The sequence below is a fragment of the Brachyhypopomus gauderio genome, chromosome 5, assembly GCF_052324685.1.
Source record: "Brachyhypopomus gauderio isolate BG-103 chromosome 5, BGAUD_0.2, whole genome shotgun sequence".
In the NCBI taxonomy this organism is placed as follows: domain Eukaryota; kingdom Metazoa; phylum Chordata; class Actinopteri; order Gymnotiformes; family Hypopomidae; genus Brachyhypopomus; species Brachyhypopomus gauderio.
This window is the reverse complement of record NC_135215.1, coordinates 15,325,103-15,344,597: the sequence shown is the minus strand read 5'-3', so window position 1 is coordinate 15,344,597 and position 19,495 is coordinate 15,325,103. Positions and strand designations below refer to the sequence as shown.

The 19,495-nt window shown below is 45.2% G+C and overlaps 2 protein-coding genes across 8 annotated transcripts in view; one reads left to right on the top strand and one right to left on the bottom strand.

Moving 5' to 3' along the window:
• Window positions 1-194: 194 nt before the first annotated feature.
• On the top strand, window positions 195-6,552 carry LOC143514607 (homocysteine-responsive endoplasmic reticulum-resident ubiquitin-like domain member 2 protein). 2 transcript variants are annotated; one of them, XM_077006015.1, is made up of 9 exons: window positions 195-360; window positions 1,063-1,217; window positions 2,969-3,046; window positions 3,291-3,392; window positions 3,911-4,023; window positions 4,161-4,286; window positions 4,637-4,903; window positions 5,303-5,414; window positions 5,564-6,552. In XM_077006015.1, exons 2-9 carry the CDS (start codon window positions 1,071-1,073, stop codon window positions 5,729-5,731), a joined length of 1,113 nt encoding a protein of 370 aa, XP_076862130.1. In that variant the 5' UTR covers window positions 195-360; window positions 1,063-1,070; the 3' UTR covers window positions 5,732-6,552. The 2 variants fall into 2 exon arrangements, with proteins under 2 accessions (XP_076862130.1, XP_076862129.1); XM_077006014.1 differs by having other exon boundaries at window positions 202-360; window positions 1,070-1,217.
• Window positions 6,553-8,671: 2,119 nt separating this feature from the next.
• The window catches only part of LOC143514606 (sodium bicarbonate cotransporter 3-like), a 40,556-nt gene continuing 29,732 nt past the window's right edge, over window positions 8,672-19,495 (bottom strand). For 3 of the 6 annotated variants that reach the window (XM_077006007.1, XM_077006010.1, XM_077006008.1), the window contains 13 exons: window positions 19,027-19,160; window positions 18,535-18,780; window positions 18,244-18,349; window positions 17,769-17,930; window positions 15,922-16,035; window positions 15,523-15,684; window positions 14,963-15,214; window positions 14,813-14,881; window positions 14,329-14,502; window positions 13,274-13,405; window positions 12,863-12,978; window positions 11,858-11,977; window positions 8,672-11,673 (listed from right to left, as the gene is read on the bottom strand). In XM_077006007.1, the coding sequence (XP_076862122.1) occupies window positions 11,610-11,673; window positions 11,858-11,977; window positions 12,863-12,978; window positions 13,274-13,405; window positions 14,329-14,502; window positions 14,813-14,881; window positions 14,963-15,214; window positions 15,523-15,684; window positions 15,922-16,035; window positions 17,769-17,930; window positions 18,244-18,349; window positions 18,535-18,780; window positions 19,027-19,160 (1,851 nt within the window). In that variant the 3' untranslated portion in view covers window positions 8,672-11,609. Of the gene's footprint in view, window positions 11,674-11,857; window positions 11,978-12,862; window positions 12,979-13,273; window positions 13,406-14,328; window positions 14,503-14,812; window positions 14,882-14,962; window positions 15,215-15,251; window positions 15,411-15,522; window positions 15,685-15,921; window positions 16,036-16,065; window positions 16,557-17,768; window positions 17,931-18,243; window positions 18,350-18,534; window positions 18,781-19,026; window positions 19,161-19,495 lie in introns of those variants that run through there. The other 3 variants (XM_077006009.1, XM_077006012.1, XM_077006013.1) reach the window with 3 other exon arrangements.

Genomic DNA, 19,495 nt, shown 5'->3' with positions numbered 1-19,495 from the left:
GAAACATTTTATCACCAAGAAAGCTAAATGTGTATTTTTTTATTCTTAATTAATTTATTTTTACTGAAGGAATAAAATATATTGCACATAATAAAGTACATATCCCCTAGTCATAGGTTAACTATCTATTTCGCCATGTGATTCTCACTCCAGCTTTGTAGGTGGCGGTAACAATATGATGTTCGGTTCACCAGTAAGCCAGTGTGCACTCTTTAGGCCACGCCCTCGCGTTTGACGGCTTACCCAAGTTGTGATGACGGCCATGACGGACGAGTCCCCTAAGTAAATAACCTAGATAGCGACAGAAATGGAGACAAATGTGAACATATAACAACGGTAGCCGTCTGCGAAGAGGATAAGGTATTGATATAATAACTATGTTACTGAACCCGAGTAAACGGAGATAGGGATTGGCTAGCTAGTTATGTAGGTAGCAAGCATTATTCAGTCGAAGCACTGTTAGCTAGGTAGCTAACTATGTTAGACGTTGTGAGTGGCGTATAAAGTGAGTAGTGAACATGTTAAAGTGTTAAGTGACTACCTCGCTAACCTAGTTAGTTACGACGTTTGCCGTCACATTAGTGGTTTATGTATCCAGCTACAGAGCAGCAGCTACTGGACAGTTTCGCCGAGGCTGTGCTGGCTGTAAACAGATTGAGTTTGACTGACGTTACTGATATGCGGACGTTATCTTGCTAGTTAATTATATACACTTATTTTTGTCCACTCATCCTGTTACTTTTAACGTGAATATCCACCGTGGTATGTCATAAGATGATATTCTTACAAAGAGCGTGATCATTTTGACTGACTTTTTCTATGGCTGTGTTCTCTCTGACAGTCTAGACAATGCGTTTTCTTTGAATATTTGATATAGCTCATAAATCCGTGTTCGTCCACAAGATTCCTCACTGGTTATCTTCCTGACCCTGTCTCTCTATAACGTGACAAAACACCCTAAGGAGTCAGACACTTTTTAACTTGTCTCTCTCGCTGTGTGTGTGTGTGTGTGTGTGTGTGTGTGTGTGTGTGTGTGTGTGTGTGTGTGTGTGTGTGTTTGAGTGAGCAGGATGGAACAAGGGGTTGTGGATAGTCCTGTGATCCTAGTCATCAAAGCACCTGATCAGAAGTATGATGACCAGACTATTAACTGTTTCTTGAACTGGACAGTAGAGAAACTGAAGACCCACCTTTCTAATGTTTATCCCAGCAAGCCTGTGAGTGAAGCACCCCAATTATGAGAATGCACACACTATTAATGAAGTGGTAACATGTTGAGGAATGTGTTATTGTACAAGAGTAACTGTGAATTACTCTTGTGTGGTAAGTTTAGAGTAATGTGATTTGGTGTGGTGAGACATCATGAAACAGGTGAACCCAAGCACAGGTTACAGGTGAACACAAAGTGACTGGGCACATTTGTTAACAGGAGCAAGCATATTGAAGTAAAGCGATGCATAGAGTTGACTCCAGGGGAGAGGAAGGGGGCGGCAGCCAGTAAGGCTGTGTGCTTGGCAGTTGAGACAACAGGACAGGGTCGGGACGCGGGAACCCACAGGACGTGGTGAGCAGAGCCAGATCTCTGACGCTACCAGTGCCTGTTCCATCAAAACGCCAGTAGTCTGAGAAACAGAGAGCTGAAACAATAGGACGGATGTGCCGGTAGGCGGTTCCTGAAGACGAGCTCACCTGGCCATCGTCCTTGTGTCATATTTATAGCCACTGTATCACACGCAGGTGGGCAAGTCTTCTCCAGCCCTGGCCGTGCAGTTCTGGCTGTCCAACAGTTGCCGGCTAGTACCTGCCTCCATTCAGCACCCCGGACAGCGCATTGACGGAGTGGCAGCTTGCTAGCAGTGGCTTTTCGCTGGCAGGTGCACCCAACCCCCGCCCCCCTCGTCTCAGTGTGGGACAAGAATACTGCCCAGAGTCACAGTGATACCAGTCACTGCTGGTGATAAAGCCACGGCTGGTAGAAGTACAGAATCCCAGCTGGTCTGCGTCAGTGTCTGTTTCTATAGTAAAGCTGCCCTGTTGCTTGACTCTGGGCTGGTGCAACATTACGCCAAACTGCAGCTCAGAGCAGGGCTCAGTTTTGGTCTTGACAGTCGGTGAGACTCTATGAAAGAGAAGGATTGCATAAGAGATGAAAAGACGCATAAACAGAAATGGGGCCAGGTTGCTTTTTCTATGCGGTCTTATCCCTCCAGCTGAACAGAACATGGGGAGATGGGGAGGTCTGGGCTTTTGTTCAGGTCCAATGTCTGCCATTACAGGACTTACCGGTGCTTGTGTGCTTGAATAGACCAAGCATAAAATCTCAAATTAAGGATGCTTCCTTTGGGTGGGTCATTATGTTTGAAAGGGCCTTTTGCCTGGAAGTCTTGAACAGTTACCCAAGCAAAGCAAAAAGCCTCCGTATTATGAATGATAATATACTGGTGAGCTCCAAAAAGGGAGTTTTGTTGTGCAAAGATAATCGTGGTATGTAAGTGCAAGTATCAATTTGAATCCACACTCCAATTTTGAAGCTGGTCTTAATGTTATGCAAAACAAAGTCCCTATATTTTGTTTGTGGTTCTTGCATATACACCATAAAGTAAATGTCACTTTAATCTTTGTCCTACAGGTTGTCTCTGTCTCCTAAAGTGGGTCAGGGCTTCTTTATAGCTAAGCCTGAGTTCTGAGGTTTCATCTTCTGAACACCAGCAGCTCATACAGGATTACAGGCGTAGGGATTAGTTCAGGCAAGACATTTGGCTAATTCTCTGAGCGAATTCTGTTAACCCATCTTGGTTGACTGTTTAATCCAGGAGCCAAGGCAGAAGCTGTCCATGTCCATGTAGCACACAGTACAAGTTGCTGTGAATGTCGCAGGTCATTTTCTGAATATTGCGGTTTTATTGCTGTGCTTGAAAGTCCATTGTTGTTCGTGTGTGCAATAATCACCTTATGGTTTCCATGACAGCGCTCGAAGGATCAGAGGCTGGTGTATTCTGGGAAGCTGCTTCAGGATCACTGTAAGCTCAGAGACGTGCTCCGAAAGGTATTCCACCTCCCACCCGCTACAGTTCCATGTATTGTTCAGTGTGTTTCTCACTTCCAGTCAGTGCCAAACGGGACAGTGGGACAGACTCCAGACGGACAAGGTTGCTCCGTGTAGTTGTGTCTAGTTGTGTCTCTGGTAGTGAGAGACCACCCTGGCTTCAGGCTTGGGGAGGTGGGCTCTGTCAGCACGTGTGGTGTGCAAGTGCTGCTGCTGAGTGTGTGTGTGTGTGTGTGTTCTGCAGCAGGATGAGTTCCACATGCTGCATCTAGTGTGTGCGTCACGCAGTCCGCCCCCCTCACCCACCACACGCAGGAGGAGCGCAGGCAGCGGTGTGCAAGCCACGGTGAACTGCACATGCCGTCTGACACAACACACACACGCACCGTCTGACACACAACACACACACGCACTGTCTGACACACAACACACACACGCACTGTCTGACACAACACACACACGCACCGTCTGACACAACACACACACGCACCGTCTGACACACAACACACACACGCACCGTCTGACACAACACACACCACAGAGATCCACCACACGCCCTCTGACACAACACACACCACAGAGTTCCATCATGTGCCCTCTGACCCCACACGTGCCCTCTGACACAAAACACACCACAAAGATCCATCACGCCCTCTGACACAACACACACCACAGACTGGCACCTACACATTAGCACTGTTTGGCCTGCCAGACAATCTGATTCTTTGAGTTTGAGAGTTGGCATTAAAAAACAGCCAGACACACAAAGCTTCTTATGCCTTCAGTTCTCCTAAGTTTTGTAAATTTATCTCTGTAAGTATTCCAGACCTAATCTCTCAGAATTCTTATCTGTGTTGCTGTCAGAACTCTGGAAGCCCTGCCCCTGCTAATAACACCCACCCAGCGTCTGGACACCAGACCCTAGACAGGCTGACGCAAACCGTGGCACCTGCCTACAACCATGCGTCTCTACAAGGGTAAATACAGTTTCTGTCATGGTAATCAGGCAAAAGGGTCTTGCTGGAAATAGCCATGCTGACGTTTCTCAGGTCAGGATGTTGTCAGCTGTACTGGAGCGGTGAGTGGGAGTGCAGACTTGTTCTGTGGTGTGCAGGTATGCGTGGTTTCCGTGGATGGCCGAGGGCAGAGCCAATCCTGACATGCCCCATTACCCACTGTACCACCCCAGGACCCTGCTCTGGTGGCAACAGCTCTACACGTGGCACTACCACAGGAGCTAGTAAGATACACACACACACAAACACACACACACACACACACACACACACACACACACACACACACACACACACACGTAGTATATCACAGCACATAGTTAGAATAGATATTGAACCCTTGCAGACTCACAGCAAGATAATACTGCTCACTACACACACATCGCTGCATTTCTCTACCAGGTGCAGACACATAGTAATGTATTGGCATTTCTAATAAACTTAACATTTTATCTCTCTCTCTCTCTCTCTCTCTCTCTCTCTCTCTCTCTCTCTCTCTCTCTCTCTCTCTCTCTCTCTCTCTCTCTCTCTCTCTCTCTCTCTCTCTCTCTCTCTCTCTCTCTCTCTCTCTCAGTCAAATGTGGGCCACCACATCCCTTAGACCCTCACAGCCGGTAGCCCCGCCCACAGCTGTCCTGCCCAGAGAGGGGCGGGGCGTTGCCCATGACGTCCCTCAGAATGCCCCTGCTCGGGAGGGGCAGAACGAGGAGGAAGTGAACCGTGATTGGCTCGACTGGGTGTACACGGCGTCCCGAGCTATCATTCTCCTCAGCATCGTGTATTTCTATTCGTCCTTTAGCCGATTCGTCATGGTAATGGGAGCGATGCTGCTGCTGTACCTGTGAGTCGCCACCTGCTGTTTCTTGTGTTTGCTTGTTGTTTTGGTTCCAAAAATATAACATAACCGTCTAGTGTTTTTCTCAAAGTCCGAAACATGTAACATTCAAATAGCTTTGTACCGCATAGAATCCAATTAGGAAAAGAAGCAAAGATCCTGTTCTATGCACTTTGGAGGCTTTTTAAGCAGAAACATGCATGAAGCAGATTTTCCCAGTCCAGCATCAATTTTAACCTCATAAATAGCTTCATAATGAACCAATCTCTGGGGTCAAAGGTGTTAAATGTGGACCAGGACCAGGACTGAGAAACCATAACATAAAGGGCTGTGATTGGCTCTGTCTGTGGCTCTGAAACACCCTATTGGTGGATACTGAGTGGTGATACTGTACGTTGTCTGTAGGCATCAAGCTGGCTGGTTGCCCTTTAACCTGGACCATGAACTACAGGACCTTGCAGACCCGGCTAATCAGGATGAGGCAAATGTCGAGAACCACAATGACCTGCAGGACGTGGTGCCTGATTTTAACCTTCAACCCCATTTGACATGACACACAGTACTGTACAGAAGATGCAACTTAGAAGTTACATACATGTGACTAATTATTGGTTTTCTGCTCCCCATCTCTCTCTCTCTCTCTCTCTCTCTCTCTCTCTCTCTCAGGAAAGACTGGCAGATGAAGATGTTGAGGAAGAGGAGCAGAGAGGAGAAGGCACAGAAGCTGCAGAGGAAGGAGGTGTAAACGCAGGCTTCCTCTCTTCTGCTTGGTCGTTCATCACCACCTTCTTTGCCTCTCTAATTCCTGAGGGCATTCCCAATGCCATGAACTGACTCTCCTTGAATCTACGCCCTCCACTGAACCCCTGACAGGCCCTTCACCCAATCACTGTCCCTTCCTGGTACAGCCCTTAGCTGGCAAGGACTTGTTGGTGGCTGAACCGTAGATGAGCCTCCAGAGCCTCCCCGGACAAACCTCCCCACATGGGGCTGTGATATGGCACCTCTTAGACGTCTTGAACAAATCTCATCCCCATTCAGACAGTATTGCAGGATGGGCTGAGTGTCATAGCTAAGTTCTCAACCCAGGAACTAGGAGAGAGTCTCTCTGAGCCATCTTCACAGGACAGATGAGAGAGTCTCTCTGAGCTGTCCTCACAGGACAGATGAGAGTGTCTCTGAGCTGTCCTCACAGGACAGATGAGAGTCTCTCTGAACTGTCCTCACAGGACAGATAAGAGAGTGTCTCTGAGCCATCTTCACAGGAGCTGTCCTCACAGGACAGATGAGAGTGTCTCTGAGCTGTCCTCACAGGACAGATATCTCTCTGAGCTGTCCTCACAGGACAGATGCTGCTTGGTTCTCTCACATTTCTCTTTCATACAGAATCATTTCAGATGGAGTAAAAAGATTTTAATCATATTTTATAAGTCTGTTCAGTGCTCCCCACTTTCTTTTAGGTGTCTGAATGGGGAATCTTGTAAAGAGCCTCACGTTATGGAGAACAAGCATTCAATGTAGTGTATGTTTGGTAAAAAGAGAGGCTGCACATGTCTGTGGAAGAGTCATTATCCTTTCTTTTTGAAAACTAGCACTTAAAACATTTGTTTTCCCTAAAACACTGAACCGTTTTGGATTAAAACAAACTTTATTAATTGTTTTCCCTTGAGTCTGTTCTTTCGTAAGAAGAAGCTTTGAAATTTGAGCACAAATGCAAGAGTGAAACACCATATGGTAATAAAGGACTGGCATAAACTAGCTTCATCAAGGAGACACCGTCACTACACTGAATGTTGTGGTTTTAATAAACAGTGACAAGTCATGAAACATCCCATGGGAATCTCATCCCACACAATGCACATGTTACCCTTCTCTTTGTTGGATGGTTGGTATGACGTATTGGGTCCGTCCATCCATGGTTCAAACGAGAGTCACCTTACTGATTAGAGTAGAATGCAGTATGGCCAATAATTTGTTAATTGGATACTGCACACAGCATTCTTTCATTCATTGTTTTAGACACACATTGGACTACCGAACTTAGTTTGGTTTCACACTGTTAGCTAATAAATGAGTCATTGTAGTGTTATCTGGACCTGTTTGGAAATGGCTGACATTTCTCTCACAATTCCTTACTATGAAAGGCTTTTCACACAAGCCTGGAAAAATGTCAACAGAGGAGTCGGTATTTGTGAAACTGAATAACTGAATGTCAGCATATTGGTCCATTCCCCCCCCCCATCACTGTGTGGTTGACTTATAAAAAAAAAATCCTGACCCAGTTGGTGTCCTATTAAAATGCTGTTTGCATAAACATGGTTATACAAGATAGTTTTCACACAGCCATGAATGTTACATATCCTGGATTTTGTTTTTTCTCTTAATTTATGAATGGCCTCCATATCATAAAGGTTTTATCTGTTATTAGTGTGACTATAACACTAGACACATATAGGCTGACGTTTTAGAGTCTATCGAATATGTCTATCGATGGCGGTGTTGTCTTCCCACAAGACCACTGTGAGTTGATTTGGTTTGGCGACACCCCATTAAACTTCGCAGCGATGCTACTGAGCTCGACACACTTGTCCTATATCCACTTGGTCCTACTATGACAGTGAGACTGCTACGTTAAAATGTTATAAAGGCTATAAAACCCACCCACCCATACACACAGCTAATAAAGTAACTAGTGAGTGTGTACGGTGGCTCATTAAAGTGGGTACAGGTTGTCAAATGGTTGCATTTCACCATAGCAAGTGTGCCAGGGAACACTGGAAATGATTGAATATGTATAGCAAAGCTGTTTTAGTTTGAATCTAGGGAAGGTATTTATCTCTTGAGGGCCAAACATGCAAGTGTTAAAAGCATCAGCATTAGTCATCACCCTAAACTGAGTCGAAATTGCAATTACTGACTTAACATTAGTGCTTTTAGCACCAGCGGGTCTGTCCTCCTGATGAAAGATGCTTTACTTTTGTAATGTTTGAATTCCCCAGCACATGTACTCCATACAACACTACATCTTTCAGCAGACAGGAGTTTTAAACAGAAAGCAACATTTATAAAGTTTGCCTGCACTCCCATATATACACACACCTCTTGCTTCATTAGAGCCAGCATCCTTGCAGTTACGTAGCTCAACGGCAAATGTACAGGTTGGGACATTATCAAAAGAAAGAAAAAAAAAACTTCAGGATGCTGAATGCAAAGCTTATGAAAGACTCCATCAAGGAAAGCTGTGTGCTAACGGTGTGCAACTGAAAACATGATCCAGCATCCTGTTTCTCTTTGTGTGTAAACCAAAAGTATGTAGGTCTCCTATTCTTCATTCAAGTTCAGATCAACCGGACTGTCGGCTAGCAACAAATGTCTTTTCTCCTCTGTCACGTAACAGAGGGAATGAATGAACGTCCATTTACTTCAAAGGGAAATTCATTCTATCCTGATCTAAAGATTCTTTCAGCCAAGATCCACTCTGCTTTGAGTGTATAATTATAATAGTCCTACTGCAAAATTAGAAGTAGAATGTGTTTGTTTGTTTGTTTGTTCATGTGTATGTGTGTATAATTTGCAGATGTTTTTAATAATATAAGCAATCTGCAGTCATGTAGTGTGTGTGTGTGTGTGTGTGTGTGTGTGTGTGTGTGTGTGTGTGTGTGTGTGTGTGTGTGTGTGTGTGTGAAGATACAGAAAAGTGATTTAATTGACCTCCTTCGTATTATTTTTTTTTTTTTTAAATATTTCATGATCAAGTTTTAAATAAACTGCCACTACATGTAATACATATTTATTGCTTTTTGTCATGAAATTTACAAAATAAAGTATTACTGTTTATTGCACAAATATATAGTAGCATATCTGTCTCTTCCTTGCATGTTCTGGTGTGTTCAGCTGGATGGATCAGCACCATCCACACCACGAGATCAACACCATCCACACCACAAGATCAACACCATTCACACCACGAGATCAACACCATCCACACCACGAGATCAACACCATCCACACCACGAGACCAGCACCATCCACACCACGAGATCAACACCATTCACACCACGAGATGAACACCATCCACACCACGAGACCAACACCATCCACACCACGAGACCAACACCATCCACACCACGAGACCAGCACCATTCACACCACGAGATCAACACCATCCACACCACGAGATCAACACCATCCACACTACGAGACCAACACCATCCACACCACGAGACCAACACCATCCACACCACGAGACCAGCACCATTCACACCACGAGATCAACACCATCCACACCACGAGATCAACACCATTCACACCACGAGATCAACACCATCCACACCACGAGACCAACACCATCCACACCACGAGATCAACATCATCCACACCACGAGACCAGCACCATCCACACCATGAGATCAACACCATCCACACCACGAGATGAACACCATCTACACCACGAGATCAACACCATTCACACCACGAGACCAGCACCATCCACACCACGAGATCAACACCATCCACACCACGAGACCAACACCATCCACACCATGAGATCAACACCATCCACACCACGAGATCAACACCATCCACACCACGAGACCAACACCATCCACACCACGAGACCAACACCATCCACACCACGAGACCAACACCATCCACACCACGAGATCAACACCATTCACACCATGAGATCAACACCATCCACACCACGAGATCAACACCATCCACACCACGAGACCAGCACCATCCACACCATGAGATCAACACCATCCACACCACGAGATCAACACCATCCACACCACGAGACCAGCACCATCCACACCACGAGATCAACACCATCCACACCACGAGACCAGCACCATCCACACCGTAAGATTCAGCTCTCCATTTTGCATTTGTGGGCTTCTCTCTTCTGTCTTTAAATTTTATGGAATGCAGCTTTTAAAGTCTTGGAGCGCCAGTCAGTCTCACTCAGGACTTCAGAATAACTGTCTCCCTATACTCAGGACTTCAGAATAACTGTCTGCCTATACTCAGGACTTCAGAATAACTTTCTCCCTATACTCAGGACTTCAGAATAACTGTCTCCCTATACTCAGGACTTCAGAACAACTGTCTCCCTAAACTCAGGACTTCAGAATAACTGTCTCCCTATACTCAGGACTTCAGAATAACTGTCTCCCTATACTCAGGACTTCAGAACAACTGTCTCCCTAAACTCAGGACTTCAGAATAACTGTCTCCCTATACTCAGGACTTCAGAATAACTGTCTCCCTATACTCAGGACTTCAGAATAACTGTCTCTCTATACTCAGCACCACAGAATAACTGTCTCCCTAAACTCAGGACTTCAGAATAACAGTCTCCCTAAACTCAGGACGTCAGAATAACTGTCTCCCTATACTCAGGACGTCAGAATAACTGTCTCCCTAAACTCAGGACGTCAGAATAACTGTCTCCCTATACTCAGGACGTCAGAATAACTGTCTCCCTAAACTCAGGACGTCAGAATAACTGTCTCCCTAAACTCAGGACGTCAGAATAACTGTCTCCCTATACTCAGGACGTCAGAATAACTGTCTCCCTAAACTCAGGACGTCAGAATAACTGTCTCCCTATACTCAGGACGTCAGAATAACTGTCTCCCTAAGATCTGTGCCCCATCACTCCTCGCTATGGAACAAATTGCAATGATATCTCATGAAACACACTGAACGCACTACAACTGAACCCACATAGCTTGGGGACTGATATTTGTAACAGAGTATCAAAACAATATACACATAAAACATCACAGATACACAATATCAAAACAATATACACATAACAGTCACAGGAAAAGATGTTTTAAAAATGAACTGGCAGTATGTGGAACACTTACAGTACACAACCACTAGTACTGGAATACAGTGAAGGAGTTAACAACCCCTAAAAGTGCATCAAATACAGATATCTGTGATATTCCTGGAGAAGAACTAGTGTCATGACTGTGCAGATGCGTGGGGGGTTGGGCTTTTACATATGAATGTCAGATTCTCTGCAAAAATACCAAATATGAGTTTAGGAAAGATAAACATTTAATAATCTTTGTCTTTTCCTCTCTGTGCATGACAACAGTTGCAATTTACAAGGCACACATAATTCAAACCTGAATTATAACCTCTACGTATTTTAAAGTTGTTACACATGAAACGTCATGTATGAATGTGAAATATACTATAACACACCTGACCGATGTCTTAATTTCTGTTTCTTTTCACAATAGCATAACAGCTCTGTCAGAAGTGAATCCACCTAACTGTGTAGAGCTGCAAAACTGTCTATTAATGAACTTTGAGCTGGTAATAATCCACCTGATCCTGATGCAAGTATTAAAGAAAACTGATATCCAAAATATTGTAAATTAAATGTAAAATATGTTGGATTAACAAGAAAACTATAAAAATAAAAATATAATTTGCCATTTAAACTTAAATAAAAAATAATGAGATCAATTTACAAGTCAGTTCGACCAGTCAAGGTCTTTCCTGTGTCCCCTTCAGTTGGTGGTGTTGACTGTGCGGTCCCTTCACTCGCCTCTGTGTCTGCCAACAACACTCCAGGCCAGCAGGTGGAGCTGTTGGCTCTAGCCCAGCAGCAAGTCTCCAGAGTGGGCTGGTTCAGCAGGAGTTTCTCTGTGGTGGAAAGGGCTGCAAATGGGTGGAATAGGCTCCGCCTCTAGAGGGACGTCCCTACATTCGATCCATCCATGTTCACTCTAACACAGACCACCTTCTCGTGGCTGGTCCGAAATTCCATGAGAAAAAAGAAGAAAGAGACAGAATTAGAACAAATCAAATGTATAATAAATAGAGAGAGAAAGACAGAAAGAGAGATGATCCATTGAATTAGATATAAACTATAAAATTAGTAACCAAAAGACCAGAGTCCTGATTCAATGGGTTGTCAGCAGGGGGGATCGCTACCTCTCTCTCTTCCGCATGGCGTCTGATGCCACAGCTTTCCACACAGAGCTCTTGTTCACCTCATTAGTTAGATTCACTGAATGATCAGGACCGCATGCAGACGCAGACAGAAGGTGCAGACTAGGTAATGAACGGCCAGAGACACACACAAGCACACATTATGGAATGACACAAGGTAACACAGTCAAAATGCATGTAACACACAGCATGCACATAAACATTTAATGAGTCATTTTAAGAAGGTCAAATATGTTAGTCCTCATTTTACTACAGCACAGTTAAATAAAAAAAAATCACTTTCTTCATTTCATGAGCAGCTGAGGTGAAACTGGAGAGAGTGCCGGATGGTGTGGGCCTGACGCCGGGCTCAGACATGGGCCCGTGAAGATTGTGATGCTGTCTGGCAAATGTGATGTGCAGCACTGCAGATGAACAGGTGCACACAGGACTCTCTCTCTCTCTCTCTCTCTCTCTCTCTCTCTCTCTCTCTATTTATGCATTTGTTTTGTTCTAATTCTGTCTCCATCCAAACTGTAGCTCTATCAGCTCCTGCTACCATCTCTGGAGCACACGGTGATCTAGAACTGAGTGTCGTTCATGGCAACTGCACACGGTGATCTAGAACCCTGCGTGGTGATAAGACGTTCAGGGTGTCGTTCATGGCAACTGCCAACCGACTGGCTTATTGAAGGTTAATATGAAATGTAATTTAACATGTAAATATATTGTAAGGTGCACACAGAAGCAATAGGTTCAGAGATCATAGTTCATAAAATTAGAGAAACTGGCAAATGATAGTCTCTGTATCTTCTCTTATTGATTTTTGATCCCTTTTTAGTGACCTCACACCAGTCACACTAGCTGACATTTTAAAAAAGCTGTTATAAAAGAGTCTTTTGGTACTTGCTAAATTATGTCTGTGACAATTCTCATTTACCACTTGAGGGCACTCTCCTACTGCAAGTGCTTCTGAGTACTGTTTGAGGCCTGTAAGGGGGCGCTAACCTGCTGGAGTGAGCATGCCTTGGAACCTTCAGAACGTTCCCTCCTCCTCCTTCCTCACCCCCTCCTACGTAGGACATTTCTAGCTCCTCCTCTTCTTCCAGATTCTGCTCCTCTTCCTGTTTCCAAGAGAATCAATCACGTGGCGTAAACAGCCTAAGTTAAAATAACTGAGAAAATAACAGATGTTTCCACCATATACCTCTCCTCAGGTCCAGCATCAATCTGAACCAATCAGATCCTGTGTTCTTTCACTCTCACAATACACACGCTGTACTATGGTAAAGTGGCCATACTAGTGCATTACATATAGTGGGAAATGTAAGGATCCTACTAAATGCTGTGGGAAGCTCTCACTCGTTTGTTTGTTTGTTTGTTTGTTTGTTTGTTTGTTTGTTTGTTTATATCCTCCACCTGTTTTGCTCTTTTCTTCTTGTCATCCTCTTTCTTCTTCTTGCTCTCGGGCATCAGGTCGTCCAGCCAGCTCAGCTCCCGCTTGGTGAAGAAGAGATCCAGGAGTTTCCTCACGAAGACCAACGCCAGCACCTGGAGAAGTGGAGTGACGGCAGGCTAGAGCTCACCTGCTCGGTGTGGCCTCAGGTGAGACAAAACAACCTTCAACACCAACTTCCACTCCAAACTCCCACACGCTCTGTGACACATCCAGAGCTTCGTACCCAATAGCGTTATTTGCTCAACAATACCGAGTGCGACCCACAAGCGTAACGTCGAAGACGATGCTGCTACAGGCAGACGTTTGGCTGATATCTCTTCTCTGCTGGAGCTCCATGTGTGGGTTGTTGTCAAAGCATTAACAGTGTTGTGGTGATATGATATGAGTCACGTTTTAACGTTAATTACATTTCCCTTTAGGGAAGCAGCTTAATGTCAGTTTCTTGTTATGACAATACAACCACTATACTATACTGAATGTTTGTTCTCATACGTATTGTGTTACTGATGTTTATGAGGAGATAATATTAGTCATGTTTAATATAAAAGTAACATTTATAAAATACCTTTACTTCCCTTTTTTTTGTGTGTGTGTAGATAAATCTTATCGGAAGGCAAGACATTGTTGCGACGTGACACCATGTGCACATGTGTAACAGCCTTCTACAGAGGTGAGCAAGAACAGTTCACGTCTGCAGTTACACAGCATGTTGTGAAACGCGTTGGTGGAGGAACGTGTCCTCTAAGTGATACGACCGTGATAACCGTGCTAAGTGATGTTAACTGCTGCTGACACATTGTCCTCAATAAGGTACAGACAGTATTGTTGTCTTTGTTCATTCCATCTGGTATATGTTGTCGAGGTATAAAGCTAAATAATGTATAGTGTGATTATTATTTCCCAGCAATGTTTAAACTGATCCCAGTACAGCATTTTGGTGATGTGTTAGCTGTTTTTGGAGAAACTGCATGAACATAAGCACATGTGTTGCTGCAAAAGCCACGCGCGTCTTTACCATCATGGGGAAGACGACGCGAGCGGAGGAGGCTTTGATGACCCACAAGAGCACCAGGCAGGTGAGCTGCACCAGGGTGAAGACGTGGACCTTCCACAGCGGCACGTAGCGCAGGTAGATGAGGTCGGGCTGGTGCTTCGCTGGCATGGCAAAGAGCATAATCCTGTCAAAGAACTGAGAGAAAGAGAGAGAGAGAGAGAGAGAGAGAGAGACAGGAGGGAGAGAGAGAGAGAGAGAGAGAGGACACAGAGAAAGGGACAACGAGAAAGGAGGGAGAGAGAGGACATAGAAAGGGACAAAGAGAAAGGAGGGAGAGAGAGACAGAGAGAGAGGGAGACACAGAGAGAGACAGACAGAAAGATAGATAGAGAGAGGAGGGGGCCATTACTCCACAAAACTCAGGCATGGTGACATGCAATATGACATGCATATCTGGTGGTCCATAGATCATGAAGCCATGTGCTATAACATGACTGCTGTATACCTGTATGCCTTTCAGAGATGACACACCCATGTAGAGGAAGACTCCATATAGCACAGGCATGGGAATAAACTAGACACAATACACAATACGTCATTATAGAAGCTGTGATACAAAACACATTTATTTATGACCTCTGACTTCTCCACTGACCTTCAGGGCGGACGTCATGAAGACGGAGCAGCCCATGAGGGTGAAGATGAGCACGCCGGTGAGACGCTGTTCCCTAATGCCCAGGAACTTGGGCTGTTCCCCGGGGGCGGAGCAACCTGACTCCACCTTCAGGCTGTTCACATGTGAGATGGAGAGCACGGTTGCCGCGACGAACCACGGCAAGCCCATCACCGAGCACACGCCCAGCATCACCGCGACGACCAGCAGGTCCAGGTGATACCCACAGCCTTTCTGCAGAGAGAGGGAAAAATGTGAGGACACACACACACACACACACACACACATACACACACACGGAGCAAAAAACCTGCTGAATTATTACCTGAAGTGTTTGCATACAGGCCACTGGACATAATACACTCCTACACTGTAGGGGTTCATTCAGTACTCCACATGTTAATTCAGTCCTGTAGGTGTTCATTCAGTCCTGCAGGTGTTAATTCAGTACTGAGATTTTTGCTTCTTGGGCAGAGGACTCTTGTAGATACACCTTCATTAGAAGGCTGGGCCGTGGTCAGGTGACCAGCTGTGGGAGGTACCTTGAGCTTGTGTTCCTTGCGGTTGATGATGACGGCAGTGATCTGCTGGTCCATGAAGATGAGTATGGTGCAGAGTAGGGCGGGGATGACGGACGCAGGCAACGTCCACCACGGGTTTGGGCCCAGCGGAGAGACCAGCCAGCCACGGTGCTTAGAGGTGGGCTACGCACACACATACACGCGCACACACAGGAGGGATGCATACATGAGTCAGGAGAGCATTAATATATTAGTTCATCATGCCATGTTATTGTGTAAAATGATTTTAAACAGATTCTGCTGGTGTGTGTGTGTGTGTGTGTGTGTGTGTGTGTGTGTGTGTGTGTGTGTGTGTGTGTGTGTGTGTGTGTGTGTGTGTGTGTGTGTGTGTGTGTGTGTGCGTGCGTGCGTGCGTGTTACCTCAAAGCGATCTGGTACATTGAGTTTTGGGGATGGAATCCCTATCAGATAATCAACCAGCACCATCACCATTATAGTCAAAAATACAGCAAAATCACTGATGGTGGAGCGCACCTACACACACGCACATACACACACACACACACACACACACACACACACACACACACACACACACACACACACACACACACACACACACACACACACACAGATACACACAGACAAAAACAGACACACATACAAAAAGCAGGAATACATATTCAGTGAACAGAGATATACATGTCGATCAGCCATCACATTAAAACCACCTGCCTGCCTGTGTAGTTTCCACCCTTATCACCAAAACAACTCTGACGCGTGACACATGGACTCCTCTAGACCTCTGAAGCTGTCCTGTGGTATCTGGTGTCCTGTGGTACCAGGTGTCCTGTGGTATCAGGTGTCCTGTGGTACCAGGTGTCCTGTGGTATCAGCTGTCCTGTGGGATCAGCTGTCCTGTGGGATCTGGGGTCCTGTGGTACCAGGTGTCCTGTGGTATCAGCTGTCCTGTGGTATCTGGTGTCCTGTGGTACCAGGTGTCCTGTGGTATCTGGTGTCCTGTGGTATCTGGCACTAAGACTTTAGCAGCTGTCCTGTAAGTCATGAGGCTTCCATGGATCACACTTGTTTTTCCAGCAAATCCAACAGATGTTCAATCGGACTGAGATCTGGGGCATTTGGAGATCAAATCAACACCTTCTCTAACCCTTTGCCATGTTCCTCAAATTATTCCTGCATAATTGTTGTATTCTAGCTGGGGTGAACTTGGTATGCAGGGACGTTTAGGTAGGTTAACCATGTAAAAGCACTGGCTCTCTGATTGGTCTTTGTGTTTATGCATCTCCATCCACAGCAAGCTGCAGTGCACTGTGGGTAATGTCATAGCCAGCATTAATCAACGCCAGCGTTCACGTTTTCAGCAGCTTGTGCTACAGTGTAACTTCTGTGGGATTGGAGCAGCTGATCTTCACCCCACACACACCAGTGAGCCTTTGACACCTGTGACCCTTCACTGGTTCACTGGTTCTCACTCCTTCTACTCTGATAGGTAATCACCACTGAATACTGGGACCACCCACTGCTGCTTTGGAGATGCTGTGATGCAGTCATCACAATTTGGCCCTTGTCAGAATCTCTAACATCCCTACATGTTTTTTTTTCACTGCTTCCAACCATCAACTTTAAGAACTGACTGTTCACTTGTTGCCTAATATCTCCCAGACTATTACTACTACTACTACTACTACAAGTACTACTACTACTACTACTACAAGTACTACTACTACCACTACTACTACTACTACTACTACAAGTACTACTACTACTACTACTACTACTACTACAAGTACTACTACTACTACTACTACTACAAGTACTACTACTACCACTACTACTACTACTACTACTACTACTACTACTACTACTACAAGTACTACTACTACTACTACTACTACCACTACTACTACTACTACTACTACAAGTACTACTACTACTACAAGTACTACTACTACTACTACTACAAGTACTACAAGTACTACTACTACTACTACTACTACTACTACTACCCCTACTACTACTACTACTACTACTACTACTACAAGTACTACTACTTTTGTTTGTGTAATAGTAGTAGTAGTAGTAGTAGTAGTAGTCTTGTATCTTGATTTTGGACCTATCTACAGTACAATCTTGGATGAATTCTGTGAACAGATGGCAAAGCACTTTGTAAGTCACTCTGGATAAGAGCGTCTGCTAAAGGCCCTAAATGTACATGTAGTTGTAGTTGTTGATGTAGCTGAGGGCACCTTGGTGGGGAAGTATCGCTCCATCTTGAACTGCTTGAGCACAGAGGACAGGAAGAAGGTGGTGAAGAAGAGGATGACGGACCAGAAGAGGACGTCAGGGATGAAGGGCCCGTGGTGACCACACGCAGAGCCCACAAACTCACCATGAAGCTGCTTACACATCTACACACACACACACACACACACACACACACACACACACACACACACACACACACACACACACACACACACACGGGGGAGAGGGAGTGGTATACCACATGATAAACAATGTGATAAACCCATGTGATAACTCATGTGGTGGCCCATATAATGCCCTGTGTGTTTAAATATATATTTCATATACAGTATGTATATGTATATGTGAGAGTGAGATAGAAAGAGAGAGAGAGAGAGAGAGAGAGAGAGAGAGAGAGAGAGAGAGAGAGAGAGAGAGAGAGAGAGAGAGAGAGAGAGAGATAGTGTGTGTACTGACCGACACATTAAGATGATTCCATGGTATGGATTCTGCAGTGTGTCCCGTGTGGTTCCAGAGCTGCAGTGTCTCATTGGTCACTTGATCTGGAGCAGAGCACTGACAACTACAGGGGCCAGAGAGGGACAAACATGAGCATTCTATACAGCACTGGAGTACAAAGGTCATGTAAATACAATCCTATTAGTGTGTGTGTTAAGTGAGTAGTGATGTGTGTGTGCCCACCTGTACAGTGTGAGGTTGTCCAGGTTACTGTGTATGTTGATTGGGTAGTGATGTGTGTGTGCCCACCTGTACAGTGTGAGGTTGTCCAGGTTACTGTGTGTGTTGACTGGGTAGGTCTCTCCCAGGTGCACCAGTTTCTCGATGGCTTCGTAGATGAAGATAACACAGATGAGTGCAGCGAACGCTTCCTCTGTGAAGCGGGTGATGTAACACACAAGCGAGCTTGCGTCCGTGGCAACCAGCACTATGCAGAGGAATGCTGTCCACAGGCCAATACAGGCACGCAAGGACAGATAGACCATACCGTAGTCCCTACCGCATCACAGAGCATGGAGGAGAATTTCACAGGTGTTTATAATCAGTGTATTCATTTTGAAAAAAAAAGGTTAATCACAGCCGCTCTCTTGTATTAACATTTATATTTGCTAGTGCTGAGATTTTTTATGCTTAAAAGTACTCAAAGATTATAATTACATGTTTATTACTTAGACATTTGATTGTGTTTATTCAGAAAAATACCACTGGGTGGCAGCATTGTGAATAAAACTCAGAACTCACTCGCAGAATTTGAAGAGGATTTTCTCAAAGACCAGAACAGGGCCTGTGCTACCGAGGATGGTGAGGGGCTGGCCAGCAAAGAGGGAAAACGCCACCCCAGTCAGAGAGGCTCCGAATAGTGATTCTATTGCACTCTGAGAGAGTGAGAGAGAGAGAGAGAGAGAGAGAGAGAGAGAGAGAGAGTCACAAGGTGGTCTTGAGAAAAAGCAAGGGGCACTCTCCCAGGCTCTGCTTGTCACTCAAGTTTGTTGACCCAGGGAGCCCTCATGCGTTCCTGGCTCCGCCCCTTTTAGCCATGCGGCCATAGCTAGATCTGCTACAGTCCATCCTTGCACACATGAAAAATCTCTTCTCTTTTTCTGCTGAGGTAATCCTACTACTGATGTCCTGCTGAGGTAACCCTACTACTGATGTCCTGCTGAGGTAACCCTACTACTGATGTCCTGCTGAGGTAACCCTACTAATGATG

Coding starts and splice junctions, on each gene's coding strand:
- LOC143514607 (XM_077006015.1), top strand. CDS start 1,071: ATGGAACAAGGGGTTGTGGATAGTCCTGTGATCCTAGTCATCAAAGCA. Junction 1,218..2,968: donor ATGTTTATCCCAGCAAGCCT/GTGAGTGAAGCA, acceptor TTTCCATGACAG/CGCTCGAAGGATCAGAGGCT. Junction 4,024..4,160: donor AACCATGCGTCTCTACAAGG/GTAAATACAGTT, acceptor TGTGGTGTGCAG/GTATGCGTGGTTTCCGTGGA.